The 13,191-nt window shown below is 42.9% G+C and overlaps 1 protein-coding gene across 1 annotated transcript; it reads right to left on the bottom strand.

Moving 5' to 3' along the window:
* Positions 1-7,180: 7,180 nt before the first annotated feature.
* On the bottom strand, positions 7,181-12,067 carry TSPO2 (translocator protein 2). The gene is made up of 4 exons (XM_062594914.1): positions 11,992-12,067; positions 10,181-10,384; positions 9,536-9,674; positions 7,181-8,591 (listed from the first exon to the last, which is right to left on the bottom strand). Exons 2-4 carry the CDS (start codon positions 10,351-10,353, stop codon positions 8,409-8,411), a joined length of 495 nt encoding a protein of 164 aa, XP_062450898.1. The 5' UTR covers positions 10,354-10,384; positions 11,992-12,067; the 3' UTR covers positions 7,181-8,408.
* Positions 12,068-13,191: the final 1,124 nt, after the last annotated feature.

Genomic DNA, 13,191 nt, shown 5'->3' with positions numbered 1-13,191 from the left:
CTCTCAGATGTCGCCTCCTTGCCTTGATTTTGCTAGGTCTTTTTAATGATTCCCCTTGCTTCTCTTTTAATTTAAGATTAGGTGACGACTTCACTGTGGGCGGGTTAAGCAATAGATGGAAAATCCTGGAAGGATATGTATCTGTTCATTAGACAAATAGCTGGCAAGATGCACAGCTGGCAGCTTCTTCATCTGCCTTCATTTGCCAGTTTATTACATTGGTGACCTTGAAGGAGCACTGTTTGGCCAGGGCAAGAGCGGGGAAAAGTGCTGTGCATTTGTTTTGTTGAAAAATCCCATTGTTGGTGGATTTGGCCAAGTTGAATCCTAATGGAGCCACGTGGAGTTTTACAGCAGGGGTGCCCAGAGGAGCAGGAAACCTACTTTTCCTTCCACCCTGCTCTTCCTTGAGGGGGACAATGAAAACGAGTCTTGAACAGGATGAAATCCTGGGCTTACTGAAGTTAGTGTCACAGATCCAGCTGACGTAAATGCAAGCCAGAACTTTCTTCCAAATATTTTAAGTTAGACTTCTAATTCACAGAGGGACAGTATTTCTGGTGCAGGGCGATTCCAATTATTTGTGCTGAGCATCTGTCCAGTGTTCTCTATTTTTTCTCTCTGTTGCCTGAATGTTTGAAAAGCGCATAGCATACTGGGGGTGATAGCATAGATGAGAGTAAGCATTTGGAAAGTGCTCAGTTTAAGGACTATTGCAGTATTTTGCTGTTTCTTTTGCCTTTGCTGTTGCCGAGGATGCAGATGCTGAACAAGTGACTGCACTGGGACCAAAGAATCAGACAGATGGGAGCCTGTGGCTGAGGTGCGGAGATGTGCAGTGTGTTTGTGGACCTGAATGTTATATGGTAGTAACTGGGATGGATGCGAGCAGTGTGCCAAGGACAGAGTACTGGAGAAATTCTGGTAAGGTGCTTATTGTGGTTTGTCTGAACTAGTGTGGGTGTGGAATGTGTCTTGCATACAAAGAGAAATGGAATACTGTTAGGGAGGCTATAAAGATTTTATTGACGCAAGTTTGGGATGTTCGATTTGCTTGGCACTGAATCAAGCAAATCTCCCATAGAGGCTATGGTAACTTGTAAGAATACTCAGGATTAGTTTAGGTTTCACATTAGTGCTAAAAAGGGGTTTATATGTTTGGGTTTGAAGTTTGGGGGGTTGTATCCAGGATTATGTGAAATCTTTCTAATTTCTGACTCCAAATTTCAATTACTTAAAGAGAAAGTTCATATAAATCCCATGTGAACCAAGCTTAATGAAAACCTGAGTAAGATTTTTCTCAGAGACGAATCCTGTTATGTCGTTAGGCTGGAAATAAATGGAAAGTGTGTAGTCGTGCAGAACTGATGTCCTAGCCAAAGCATATTGGAAATCAGACCTCCAATATCTTGGGCTCTGCACTAATTTCAGAACCCGTGATCATCAAGGTTTGGACAAATACGGAATATTAAGCCATATTTGATTAAGTATTCAGTCTGCACTTATTGGAAGACCTGCTTGTTGGTTTGAGGAGATAGACTGTATTCTTGATAGAAATCAGAGGCACAAATTCCTGCTTTCAGGCAAAACTCATTCTTTATGATAATGTTGTAACCATCTTTTCTACAATTTTAGAGTGGTCTGCACTACCAGAAAGTTAATAAACTTGTGCCATTGCGTAGATAATTTGTCTTCTGGCTACTTGTTCTAGTGCCTTTGCTGACAACAGCCCAACCTTTCTGCATTTCTATGAGAATCATAATACTCTTTGCAGCTCTTCATTAGTAGCATCATTGAAATGCAGTTGTTCTGAAGAGAGAGCACACCACCCACCCTCTTACTCCCACAGTGTTTACTAGTGATGAGAAGTTGTTTATTTGATGATTGACATAGCTGGCATGGAGAGTATTGTGACAACAGTGCAATCAAGGATTTGACAAGTTCCAAGACATCCTATCCATGGAACATATATTTTTCCTTTTCATGATTCAGGATTTTATTTATTTTTAAGCTTACAGTACTTTTCTTGGAGGACAGTTGTAGTGTTTTTCCTCTTGCTTGGTAACTATGCTCAAATTCCATCTCCCATGTCCAATTACTTTCACCTTTGACATTTGAGGCGTGATTTTAGGGATGGGGATTCTCTCTTAATGAGTGTTTGCTTGTCTCCTTCTTTTTCCTAAACTTAAAAAAAGCAATCCAGCCTCTCTTCAGTCTCTCTGACCCACTTTTCTTTATTTTTGGAAGCTCTTGACTACTAGGGTCCCATGTTTCCTGCAGCCTTCAGCTTTCACTGGCCTGGCGTCTCTGCAGAGTTCAGTGCTGAGCTCTAATCTAATCTCCGGAATGTGGCACTGAGATGCTACCTCTACCCAGCCATTACCCAGCTGCTTTGCAGCTCCATCTAGGGCAGTGCACTAAATAGTCATGATTCACCCCCCTGCAGCGTCTGCATGTGCCAAAAATATAAAGGGACACCACTGAGTTGCTGTCAATCTGACATTTTGCATTAGCCTCAGGGATGAAAGCTTTGATCGATTTTGTTCAGTTGTTTTTAAATGACCCTAGTTCCCCCCAGTGGGTATGTGTGTATGAAAGTGTGCATGCATGGGCCTAATGACTGAAGTCAGTGATGGAAATTTTTTTCCATCCTCTAGTTCAGAGAAGGAGCTAGGGTGTGGGTGCAGAGAGGTGCCAGAGATGCAGCTAGCCTCCTGTAAGGACTTCCCAGTGGCACTTAGGTTAACTAAAATCATTGCACTTGCCAATCAGCATTTGTATCAAAGCTTCTTTCCACCTGCCCTTCTCCCTACTGATTTAATGTTTTATTTAGTTGACTGTGAATTTCTGAGAGCCCTGCACAGTGGAATCTGTTTAGCCACAGAAGAGGCACAAGAGATCTGCATGCCTGTCAGGTCTCGCGTGGTGGGAATGAAAATGAGCCAGTTGCCTCTCACTGGTTGTTCCCCCACAGAAAGGGCTAAATCATGCTCATTTACAGCAGAATCCTATAGCCTCTCCCCGTGACCCAGCATGCCGGATGCAGCTGGTAGCTCTGGACTCTTCCCCGGTAGGTAATCCTGTTAGGCAGCTGCACCTTGCATGAGGTAGCCTCCAACAGGAGGGACCAAGACCCTGCCCTGCAGCTGTGAGATGGGCCATGGAGCCACATCCCTCTCAGCGGCACAACCCCAAGGTGTGGTTTCCTGCCAGAGGCCATTCTCCATCCTATGACACACTGTTCTGCCACATCTGTCTCCACCCTGTAAAATGCCTGAATCCACTGTGTCAGGACCTCATGGCTAGAATGCCTGAGCAGAGCTAGATGAAGTAGTACGGAAAGGAAGGGGTAGCCTCAGAGACACCAAATCTACAGTAAGACTTGAAGAACTTTGTCTACAGTAAGTGGAAATACTGCCAGGAAAGTACGCTAGCAGGGCAAGTCTAGGGTGGCAACCTGTTCTGGGAAGATCTTTCTGGCTTTGTTGGATTCTTGGATATTAAGATCTGATCCTGCATCCATCTAAGTCCAAAAGAGTTTTTCCACTGACTTTACAGGCATCTTCAAACAATTTAGTGACTTTTCTCCTATCTTAAATGAACATCTCATGTAGAAAATTAAAAACATTGTACCTCATTCCCTTGATCCAGCCTAGTCATCTGCTGGTCCTCTCCTAATTGCAGGAGTTACTTTCCTATGTGCAAATGAGTGTTACCCTGTGCTGATCACGGAGGGGCAGTAGAAGAGACCTGGCTGTAAAAGTCCTTGCTAGGGAAGGGAGGCTTTACTGCATTCTCAGGCAGGAGGAACATTTTTGGATAGAGCTGAGAGTGAAATAAGATACTGGCTACGTGAGTCATGGCTCAGACGTGCTCTCTATTCCTAGGGGACAGCTGGTGGCAGTAACAAAACATCTCCCTAGATACATTGTCTGGCAGCGATCCCCCTCCTGCTTTTTCCAGCTGTAACTACCGTTACATGATAAATAAATAAACACTCTCTGACAGTGATGTGCAGAAGCAGCTTTCCTTCCTTAGCCATGGTAGGCCCTCACCTGCCCCTTCTACCCCTTCCAACCTGCTGCAGGACAGTAGTACCAAGATTTAAGAAAAGGCATAGGAAAACACTGCTTTCAGGCACTGCAGAATCCTACAGGTTTGCCCTGAACACTTGCCCCTTCTACGGTGGATGTTAGTTCCCTGCCAAAGGCAGTACAGCAGAGCTGACATGAGCTGTAGTGCAGGGAGAGATAAGTGATGCTCTCGCCTCCTTGCCTTCTTTATCTTCACTGCTAGAGCCTGACCTCTCTGGCTCTCGATCCCCAGTGCCCAGCACACACACCCATTAACTGCACTGCTGTAGAGCAGGGAAGGAGTCTGTTTTGTTGGCAGATGCTGCTGGCTGTCTGATTAACTGGAGGCCCAATTTAAAGTTAATGACAGCTCCAGGCAGCATAACCTCCTTCCTGCTGGGTTTCTGCTGCTGCAGTTTTACTGGGAGCTGGTCAAGGATAAGTTCAGCACCAGCCATCCTGTGGGTGCTCAAAGCCACAGGAATGCATATTCTGCACCACGCAGTGCTGTCGAAAGGGTGGTGGGGAGAGCTACAGGCTCACAGTCGGCACTCTTAAGCTTGCATATGCACTGTAGCAAATCCTCTAGCGTTTAACTCCATATTTTAAGATAGCTCCGCAGACAGCAGTAACTCATTTAAAGTTCCTTACCATTGGAGCCAGGGTGTTTTCTGAAACAGCTGGTAAATTATTAAATGAGACAAGGGTTAAGAAAAGAAGCTGAATTGTAAGTCAGGAAGGTTTTGTTTATGCATAAATACTGTGTAGCCAGTAGTCAGGGGATGTGCCCAGGGGGCTAAGATCAAGTGTACAATCAGTTTAATATCAGATAAAGAGAGGGATCATTATTAGACATGGTGATCTGAGAGGTGTCTCCCTCTCTAAATGCCATGACCCAAGAAAGCTGTCACCAATGCATGGCCTTTGTCTGAGTCACTGCTGGATCATGTGGACCACAGCAGGTCCCCTCATGGGTTGTGGATGTTTTCTCACACTGGGACGGAACATAGTATCCGTTCCATAAGCCAATATGGGGGGGTGGGGGCTGAACAAAAACCTTGCGTGCTACTAAGGTGGTGGGGATCCACTCTGCCAGGCACTTGGTTGATGCTGGCATAAGCAAAACTTCTCAGTGCTCCTTCTGGATTCAGTGGGGAAAAGGACCCTTCGGAAAGACAATGTACTGCAGGGAATAGGGCCCTGAATTGACACAGAAGAGACCTCAAGAGAAATCCTCTCACTCATGAATGGGGAAAGTTTCATTGATTTCAGCAAGCCAGAGTCCTAACCTTGGGTTTAATCCTTAGCACCTCTTTAGGCCTTTCTTTCCTCTTCCATTTTATCTGTTTGACTGTAACATAGGGCAGGATACAGGCAAGGTCTGCAATGCCATGCGTGGCCATGTGCTTGTTCATGCCAGGATGTCACCCGGAGCAAAAGTCTTTTCATGTAGCAGTAGCGGGAAACCCAGGCCCCTAGAGTTGCACAAGGGCAGAGACTGCTTTTGCTGTGCACTACACAAGATGAATAAGAAATTTTCTAGATGGCTGACCGTGAAATGCTGTTAAAGTTATTTTTATAAAGAGTTTTAGTTTATCTGTTTAAATAGCAAGCATACTAAACAATGCTTTAAATATTAATACAAGAGGATGATTTGCAGAATTTAAATCTGTCAGTTGATTTTAGGCTATTACATATATTGCATATAATGCTTAGGAACATTTGCTATTTTTGTTGCCTGCAAGAAAATGCAAGTAGCAGAGAGAAGCTCTCTGTAGATTTTTATAGGTGGACTGGAAGGAAGAGGAACTGAAATGATGACAAGAACAAGCCAGCTAGTCACACTGGTTGGAAAAATGGGAAGATAGAACAAGCATGAAAAGTTCAAAAAAAAATAGTAGTTCTTAATGCAAGGTTTTGCTTTACCTGGCTGAAAAAAATGGGAAGAGGAGGGAGGAGGAGTTTATGAATCCATATGTATCCATACATACAATTTAGAAATGTTATTAACGTGTTGCAGGTTTTGCTTTACTGACTTAAATGTGATTTAAATATTATCCTTTCCCTTTTTAGAAGCAGAGAACCCTATACAAACATGCCTTATTCCTCGTAGCTTCACTAGATGGCTCTGCTCATCTCTAGGCCTCGTGGCTTTGCCAGGCTAACTAGGAGAGGACATAACGATGTTCAGACACCCTAAATCATTTTTAACGCCGATGAACTGAACCTCCAGTGCAGATATTAGTTTCTTTTTAAAAAGAAAGTTTATGTCTTCCTGCCTTTGACATGTGGCTCCCTGGAAGATACAGACTAGTCATTACTGTAAATAAGCACAGTGATAATACACAGCCATATAAAGCCCTGAGATATATAGGTGGGTGTTTTTAAGTAGCTTATGATCTTTCTAGTGCTGCTTGTTGTGCTCAGTGCTTTATAGCCCTACACCTGCTTACAGTCATATCTATCCAGGGGCCTGATCTTACGTATCCTTTATTTGGGAGGTGTCAGCAATATGCTTGCAACAGCAGTCCTGAAGAAAGGTGTCCTGCAGCAGGAAGGGAAAAATAACAGATGGGATCAAAGTGATGAAACAAGATATAATGCCAAATTTAAAAAGGATGCCACAAATGTCAAATGCTTTGAACTATTGCTATTTGTTTCTCTTGGGCCTAGCTTTCAGCCCTGCTGAGCACTCGGCTCCTCTACTGACTTAGTTGGACCTAGGAATATTCCCTGTTATGGGAATGCATCTCCAAGTGAGTGTGTCTCTCCTCTGGAAGGGCCCTGACAGAAAGGATGTTTGGGACCTTTAGGTTTGAAACCCACAAAAGCACTTTGCTCCTAACATGCACTTAGGAGTTTGGCTGCTGGAGCCCTGCAGAGGCTTGTTGCCAATCCCCTTCTCCTTGCAGCCAGAGCACAAACCATGAGCTCCAGACAGGATGTCTTGAGCTTTTCCCAGTCCCTTTTGCAAACCTAGTGCCACACTAGTAAAGCAAGAATAACTTGGTTTTATTTATTTTCCGAACAAAATGTCTTGTTTCATTGAAAGCAAATACAATTTATTTTACACTCCCAGTTAAGTTCCCCCCCCCTCGCCCCAAAATAAACCTATTCTTTTACCCATTCACCTTAATCTACAGTCAGCTGCCAGGAAGAAGGTACATTAAACCACTTTTCTTTGATTACATTGCTTCTATCAATTAACAAAAATAATAGTAAATATTCCCAAACAGACATCAACATTTTAAGTCTTAGATCTAGCAAACACAAGGGCCAGAATAAGGGATGGACAAGAGCTAGTCCATTCACCTTTTGTATCTGATTCTGTGTCGTGGGTTGGCCCATTTCTCTTGAATGTTACGCATAGTTGAATCTTTCCTGATTGACTGATTAATCTTTAGGAATGGAAAGATCCTAGGTAAGATATCTGTACTGCACCTGACAGACTTTGCGTGGGACCTTTTGGCAGTCATGTAATTTCAATCTTCAAGGCAATGTGAAAAAAGCTTTTAATTTTACAAAAGCTCCTGTGTTTCAGTACTTAAAAATATTTTAAGTATTTTTTCAAAAGCACTGATGTTAGTTTTTCTTTTATGGTGAGGAATAGCACACAAAGGTGGGAGAGAAAAAATTTCCTCTTGGGGCAGGCATTTGCATTCTAGTCATTGTTGCTTTATCCTGGAGCATGAAACTCAAGAAGTGTGATACTCCACAAATAGAAGTCAGAGTGCTCAGTCTCCTTTCACTGGCAGAACAAGACAGATTACCACTTGCTCAGTAACTGTCAGATAAAAAGGTAATGGTAAGAAGTGCAGGCCAGATGAGACATGAAAATGAAGCAACAGCAAGAAGAGCAAAAAAAAAAAAAAAAAAAGAAAAAGTAAAAAAAGTTTGTAAAAATTAGTGAAAGGCATTTTTGTTTGGTCCCAGAAAAAGATCTACCATATGTGTGAACAAGTTCTGTTGTCTTGGGGACTGGTAATTCAGAGTGGTTTCACTGATTCCAGGATTGCTACTCTGAATTATACTGGTATAAGAGATCCTAGTTTGGCTGATGGAATTTGACCTGGTACAGTTAAGGTCACCATACAACTGTAGCCCCACAACCTCTGCAGTGCTGGGAGAAAAGGTTCCCAGGTTAAAGATGCATGGTTACCTTAAAGCAACACACAGATGCGTGGTGCAAGCTTTTCTTTCACACAACCTTGATGAAAGGGAGAGGAAGAGGCATGTTCTGATGCCTGTCCTAAAGTGAATTCCCCTAAATTACTAGATCTTGGTTCACATCAGCATAATTTAATTTCACAAAATGCCTTCATTTCTGTCCAGCTCTTATTCCGTCTTTCCTGGTTTTCTCTCAGGGTTGTCCTTCCAGATGCGGATTGTGAGACAAGTCGCCATGGCCAGCCAGCCCAAGTAAGGCACCATCAGCAGTGTTGCTATCTTGTTAATGTGGTACCATGAGCACATCGTGCCTATCACTAGGCCATCTAAGCATAGGATGTCAATCAGTGCCTGGAGAGCAGAGAAGAAAATTACTCTGATACTCACTCTTGGGACAAGACCATAAGCACTCCTCCTAAAGGCAGTGAGGTAAAATAGCACTCAGGGGAAGTTACCTTTACAAAGCTGCCTAAACTGGTCCTAAACCTCAGAACCTTGGCTCTGAAGTCTGGTTAGTGAGATCCGAATTCATCACACCGGGAGCCAAGGCCAGTGCTATTTTTTTTTTTTTTACTATCAAGTTCCACAGGTTAATAGACTGTTTATGATGATCAGTGGCTCCTACTGATAATGCCTATGTAGACAGATCAGCAATATGCTTATGACAGTATGAATAGCTATTATCACTTCACAGACTTTCTAAATGTATCTTTTGTACACAGAACGACAAAATTCAGATGAAAACATAGGTCTTACTCTGTGTCTCTGTAATCCCCGGACCTTAACATCTGAGCTAAGTGCTTTTTGAATACACCACCAGTGTTGGATTTTACTACCCCACGTATTTCTTTGGTGTGTATCCTCCCACTGACTCCACTGTGCACATTGCATTGTATTGCCTGATAAGCCACTCATCGCTAATATGCCTCTACAGAGACCCTAACTTTGCTGCTTGCTAGGGGAGGGTGTGACTCTCAGAGAGACTTATCTCTAGCCCTGACTCCTTAACTAGGGGATGCAGCAGCTGGATTATAGACTCCCTGATCTCCCGCTCTGCTCCAGCAGAGCCAGCTGTCTGAATGACAAGAACAGAGTGAGAAATGCAAGGGACTAGTATCATTGCCTAGAACCAGGTGCAGTATGAACTATATCTGAGAAAAGCCCTTCTTGCAGCTCTGTTTACACTCCTCTGTCATATAATGCTGGTTAGAAACCCTCCAAACAACCCCCAAAACAGTAGCAGGAACGCCAGTAAACAAATGTCCAGCAGATGAATGTATGTCTGGATACATTACCATCTTTAAGTTACGTATACCAAAGAAGAAGGGAGGCCAAGCCCAGTTCAAGGCCAGCTGAGCCCCATAGAGGCCAAGCGGGATGATGGCTTTGCTGTTGCAGCCACCCAGGTCATTCCAGATCAGGTAAGAGGCATAGCTGTGAAGAGGAAAACCCACATTAGCATTTTTCAGCTCTCTTTGACCAAGATAACTCCGAGAATGTGACTACAATGCTGTAAATCTCAAATACAAGCACTTTTTTCGTGGAAAAGTGTCTTGTAAAGTGGGTTTGCGTGAGAGTTTTATTTGAGTGAAAGTCAGCTGCATCCATGTCCCTCACTGCTCTCAAACCCGTGGTCTGTGTCATACCTCTGTGGCCCATATTTTTCCCAGGGCAGTGACTGTTTTAAATATGTGCTCACAGTGGTAAGCGTGGGCCGCATTCCTGGCCAAAAGCATAGCCTGCAGTGTGAAGCTGAGGAACTCAGCCCAGAAAGTGGCTCAGGCTGCACTTCATCTGCTGGGAATAAGTATACCTGATATGCCCTGCTGATCCAGGGAAAAGGGATATCCTAAAAGTGAATGAATGAAGAGCTTGAAATGACTTTTCTGTTAGGGATCAAAAACAGCAGGATGAGAGATGAAGTGGTATGCAGAACTTACCCCATGCCTGTGTACAGGACAGTCCAAGCAACGGGGAATATTTTGCGGGGTGGACACCAGGAAGGTTTCTTTAGCTTCTCATACCAAACAGATACTTCTTTGCGATTAATGAACCAGCCAAGGAATCCTCCAACATGAGGCAGGACAGTAAAACCAACAGTATAAGCCCACATCCTTCTTTGGTGAGTTGAAGTGGTCTTTTGCCTGTTGTAAATTAAAAGCAATAATTGATCATCACTTAGAAAGAACAATCTTCCCCACTTTGATCTTTCAAGCTTTCTCTCTAATAGCCTGTGTTTTGCTTTAGTGGCTATGCAAACCAGAAGATAAGTATTTAAAATTGTATTCTGCTCTGCCACTGACTCCCCTCTGCCCTTCTGCCTGCCTGTAACATAGGGGAAATTATTTTTGTCGTGATTATATTTTCTCCTTAGTTTACCAAGCAAACTGGCTCTTCTTTGCTATTTCATAGGTTCTCACAATGTATATGTGACAGGATTTACCTAAGGTGGTTATATGCTTAGAGGACAAGACTGCAGTTATTTTTATCATTCCACTTCTGAATGCATAAGTGTACAAACTTTAATGTATACTCATGGAGGCTACACATCTCAGTAGAGCAGTTATCTCTCCTCTGCGTGCTTCTCTGTGTACAAAAATTCAGGCAGATCATGCCCAGGCACCCCACTCTCTTCTGACTTTGAGATAATTTTTCACGATGGATTTATGTTTTAAATGAGCTCTACAGTAAGACAATGTTCTTTCACCAAATTTTAAGTGTTCTGTGAACCTTGTTAAATCCTCTCCACAGTCTTAGCAGGCAGAGGTACTTTCTTACCTCTGTATCACAAATGGGTAAGCTGAGACACATCAGCAGTTTCGTGACTTGCTCAGTCTTACAACTTCATTGCGTAAAAGGAAGGAACATTTACCTTAATAATTGCATTATACTCCCACACAAGACAGCTGTGATAAGGATAACATCTAGCATTTCACATCAATAGGCTTCTGAGCCTGTTAGTGTTGTGTCCTTCCTCCATCTGCCACTATACTGGCCTTCCCTTTTGATCCATTCATGAACAAAAGCTGAATTAGCATTCATCTGGGGTATCATATAGGATTCTTCAGGAGTGCAGCAATTTTGTACTTGCTGTCAGCATCAGTGCAAAAGACATCTGAGGAAATGCTCTTGGGGAAGATTGTTGGTTTTAGTAACGGAAGAACAGAGAAGCAGACTCAGAAAATTCCCTTGTCCAGAGAAATGTCCCTGGGAACCTGCTTCTGAACACTGGTCAGAAAAAAAGAGAGCAGGAGGAAAGAACTGATCTGCATAGTCATCTTCGTTTGGGATTTTAATTCACAGTTAACACATTGCTATATCCTGTGCTAATTATTATTATTATCAGCGTGCTTCAAAGCATTCATCTCTAGAAACACATATCAGCAGTACAAACCAATTTACACATCAATAAGGGACAAATACTCCAGGCACCATCCCTAACCATTCCTTTACCAGACAATTTATAGGACTATTAAAATGTCTATGGAATCAGAAATTCCAGCCAACACTGAGCAAAATAATAGCTGTTAGTCCTATTTTTAAAGTGTAAAACAGTATTCTGTATTGCATCTATAGAAAAGTAACATGGGAAAAGTAGACTCTTATGCCCTCCCAACTCCTTTGTAGCTGCCAGAGTAGCCTGATAGAGGCTGCAAAAGTAACTAAGGGTTGAAAATAATACATCATGATAATCCTCTGTTTTGGCTCATAGCTGTTGTAACTGACAGGGTTTGAACTATAGAAACCTTACCGTCTCTTTCGGCCTTTCCGTCCCTTGCAAGGAAAATGGGTTGGATTTCCAAGGCCAGCTCGTGTCTCTAATGCTGGTGCTTCTATACAGTGAAGAAAATGTCAGTCAAGTTTTACCTAAATAGTGGAAAAAAGGGCGTGTGTGTGTGCGTGTGTCTGTCAGATTACACAACAGAGCCCGCACTCTGCAAGAGTTACAGGGGATCTTTTGGTGGTGGTTGAGCAACTGTCTGCAGAGGGTGGATCCAGCTCCTTAGTTCAAACATCACACAGAAGCCACACGTGAGGCTCTGCCTCTTGGCTTGGTTTGCTGACAGGCGTCTTGTCCGTAGGTCAGAGAGCGAGTGTAGGTGACTGAGCAGCACCTATTTATATAGCTGGGAGTGTGTCACATGTGAGAAAACGTGCTGAAGTGTGTCATGTACAAATGAACATGCTAAGTGTGTAAGAGCAAGTGTGTAAGAGATTGTTGTATGTAGGTGCATAATGATATGACTTAAATGCATGTTATATGGGTATCAAGAGAGCTCCACTGTTTTACTCCAGCTGAGCATCTGGCCCAGCACACGTGTGTGTCCGTGGGCATGAGTAAAGACAGAAAGAGCCAGCCGCATGTATGAGACTCTCTCTGCCATTTCAGTCCCCTGCACATTGCTTAACAGAACATTGATTAACCAGATGCTTTCTGTGGTCTCCTGTACAGTTTTGGCTAAAATCGCTGGAAACCACTAGAATCTAAAATAAAGACATTACACAGGCATGTTAAATGAAAAAGAAAAAAGCTAGAAATCAATTTCCATTAGTAAGCTGTCTGCAAGGAATGGGGAATTAAGCACTAATTTACTTCGGTTATGGGTCATTACCTGAATTTCATGGCCAGAGGCAGGATTGCTGATTCCTAGCAGAACATAACATTACTGTTAGAACCAGTGAGATCTTTTATTTTATTGTACTCAGAAGAAAATTATTTTTCATGGGAGGGAAGTGACAAAAAACTATGTAAAAAGCCAGATTTTCAGTTAGCATAAAATCGATGTACTGCTATTGAGATGGTGTGTTTTTATAGTGTAATTGCCACTTTGAAATAACAGATGCAACACACATTAATCAAGCAGTAGCCACCTGCATATCGTGTCAGAGTCTGTTGCCATTTGCAATTAGAAACTTCTGTCATGCAACAGTGCAGCTACTGTATGTGACA

Source organism: Rhea pennata, chromosome 25 (genome assembly GCF_028389875.1).
Source record: "Rhea pennata isolate bPtePen1 chromosome 25, bPtePen1.pri, whole genome shotgun sequence".
NCBI classification, from domain to species: domain Eukaryota; kingdom Metazoa; phylum Chordata; class Aves; order Rheiformes; family Rheidae; genus Rhea; species Rhea pennata.
Note: the sequence above shows the minus strand (reverse complement) of the source record. Positions and strands in the feature narration are given on the sequence as shown.

What these genes read in the sequence shown, in the direction of transcription:
- TSPO2 (XM_062594914.1), bottom strand. Translation starts at nt 10,353, where the DNA reads ATGTGGGCTTATACTGTTGGTTTTACTGTCCTGCCTCATGTTGGAGGA. An exon ending in GTCCTGTACACAGGCATGGG is followed by an intron (nt 9,675 to 10,180) that starts GTAAGTTCTGCA and finishes TCCTCTTCACAG; the next exon opens with CTATGCCTCTTACCTGATCT. An exon ending in GTATACGTAACTTAAAGATG is followed by an intron (nt 8,592 to 9,535) that starts GTAATGTATCCA and finishes TCTGCTCTCCAG; the next exon opens with GCACTGATTGACATCCTATG.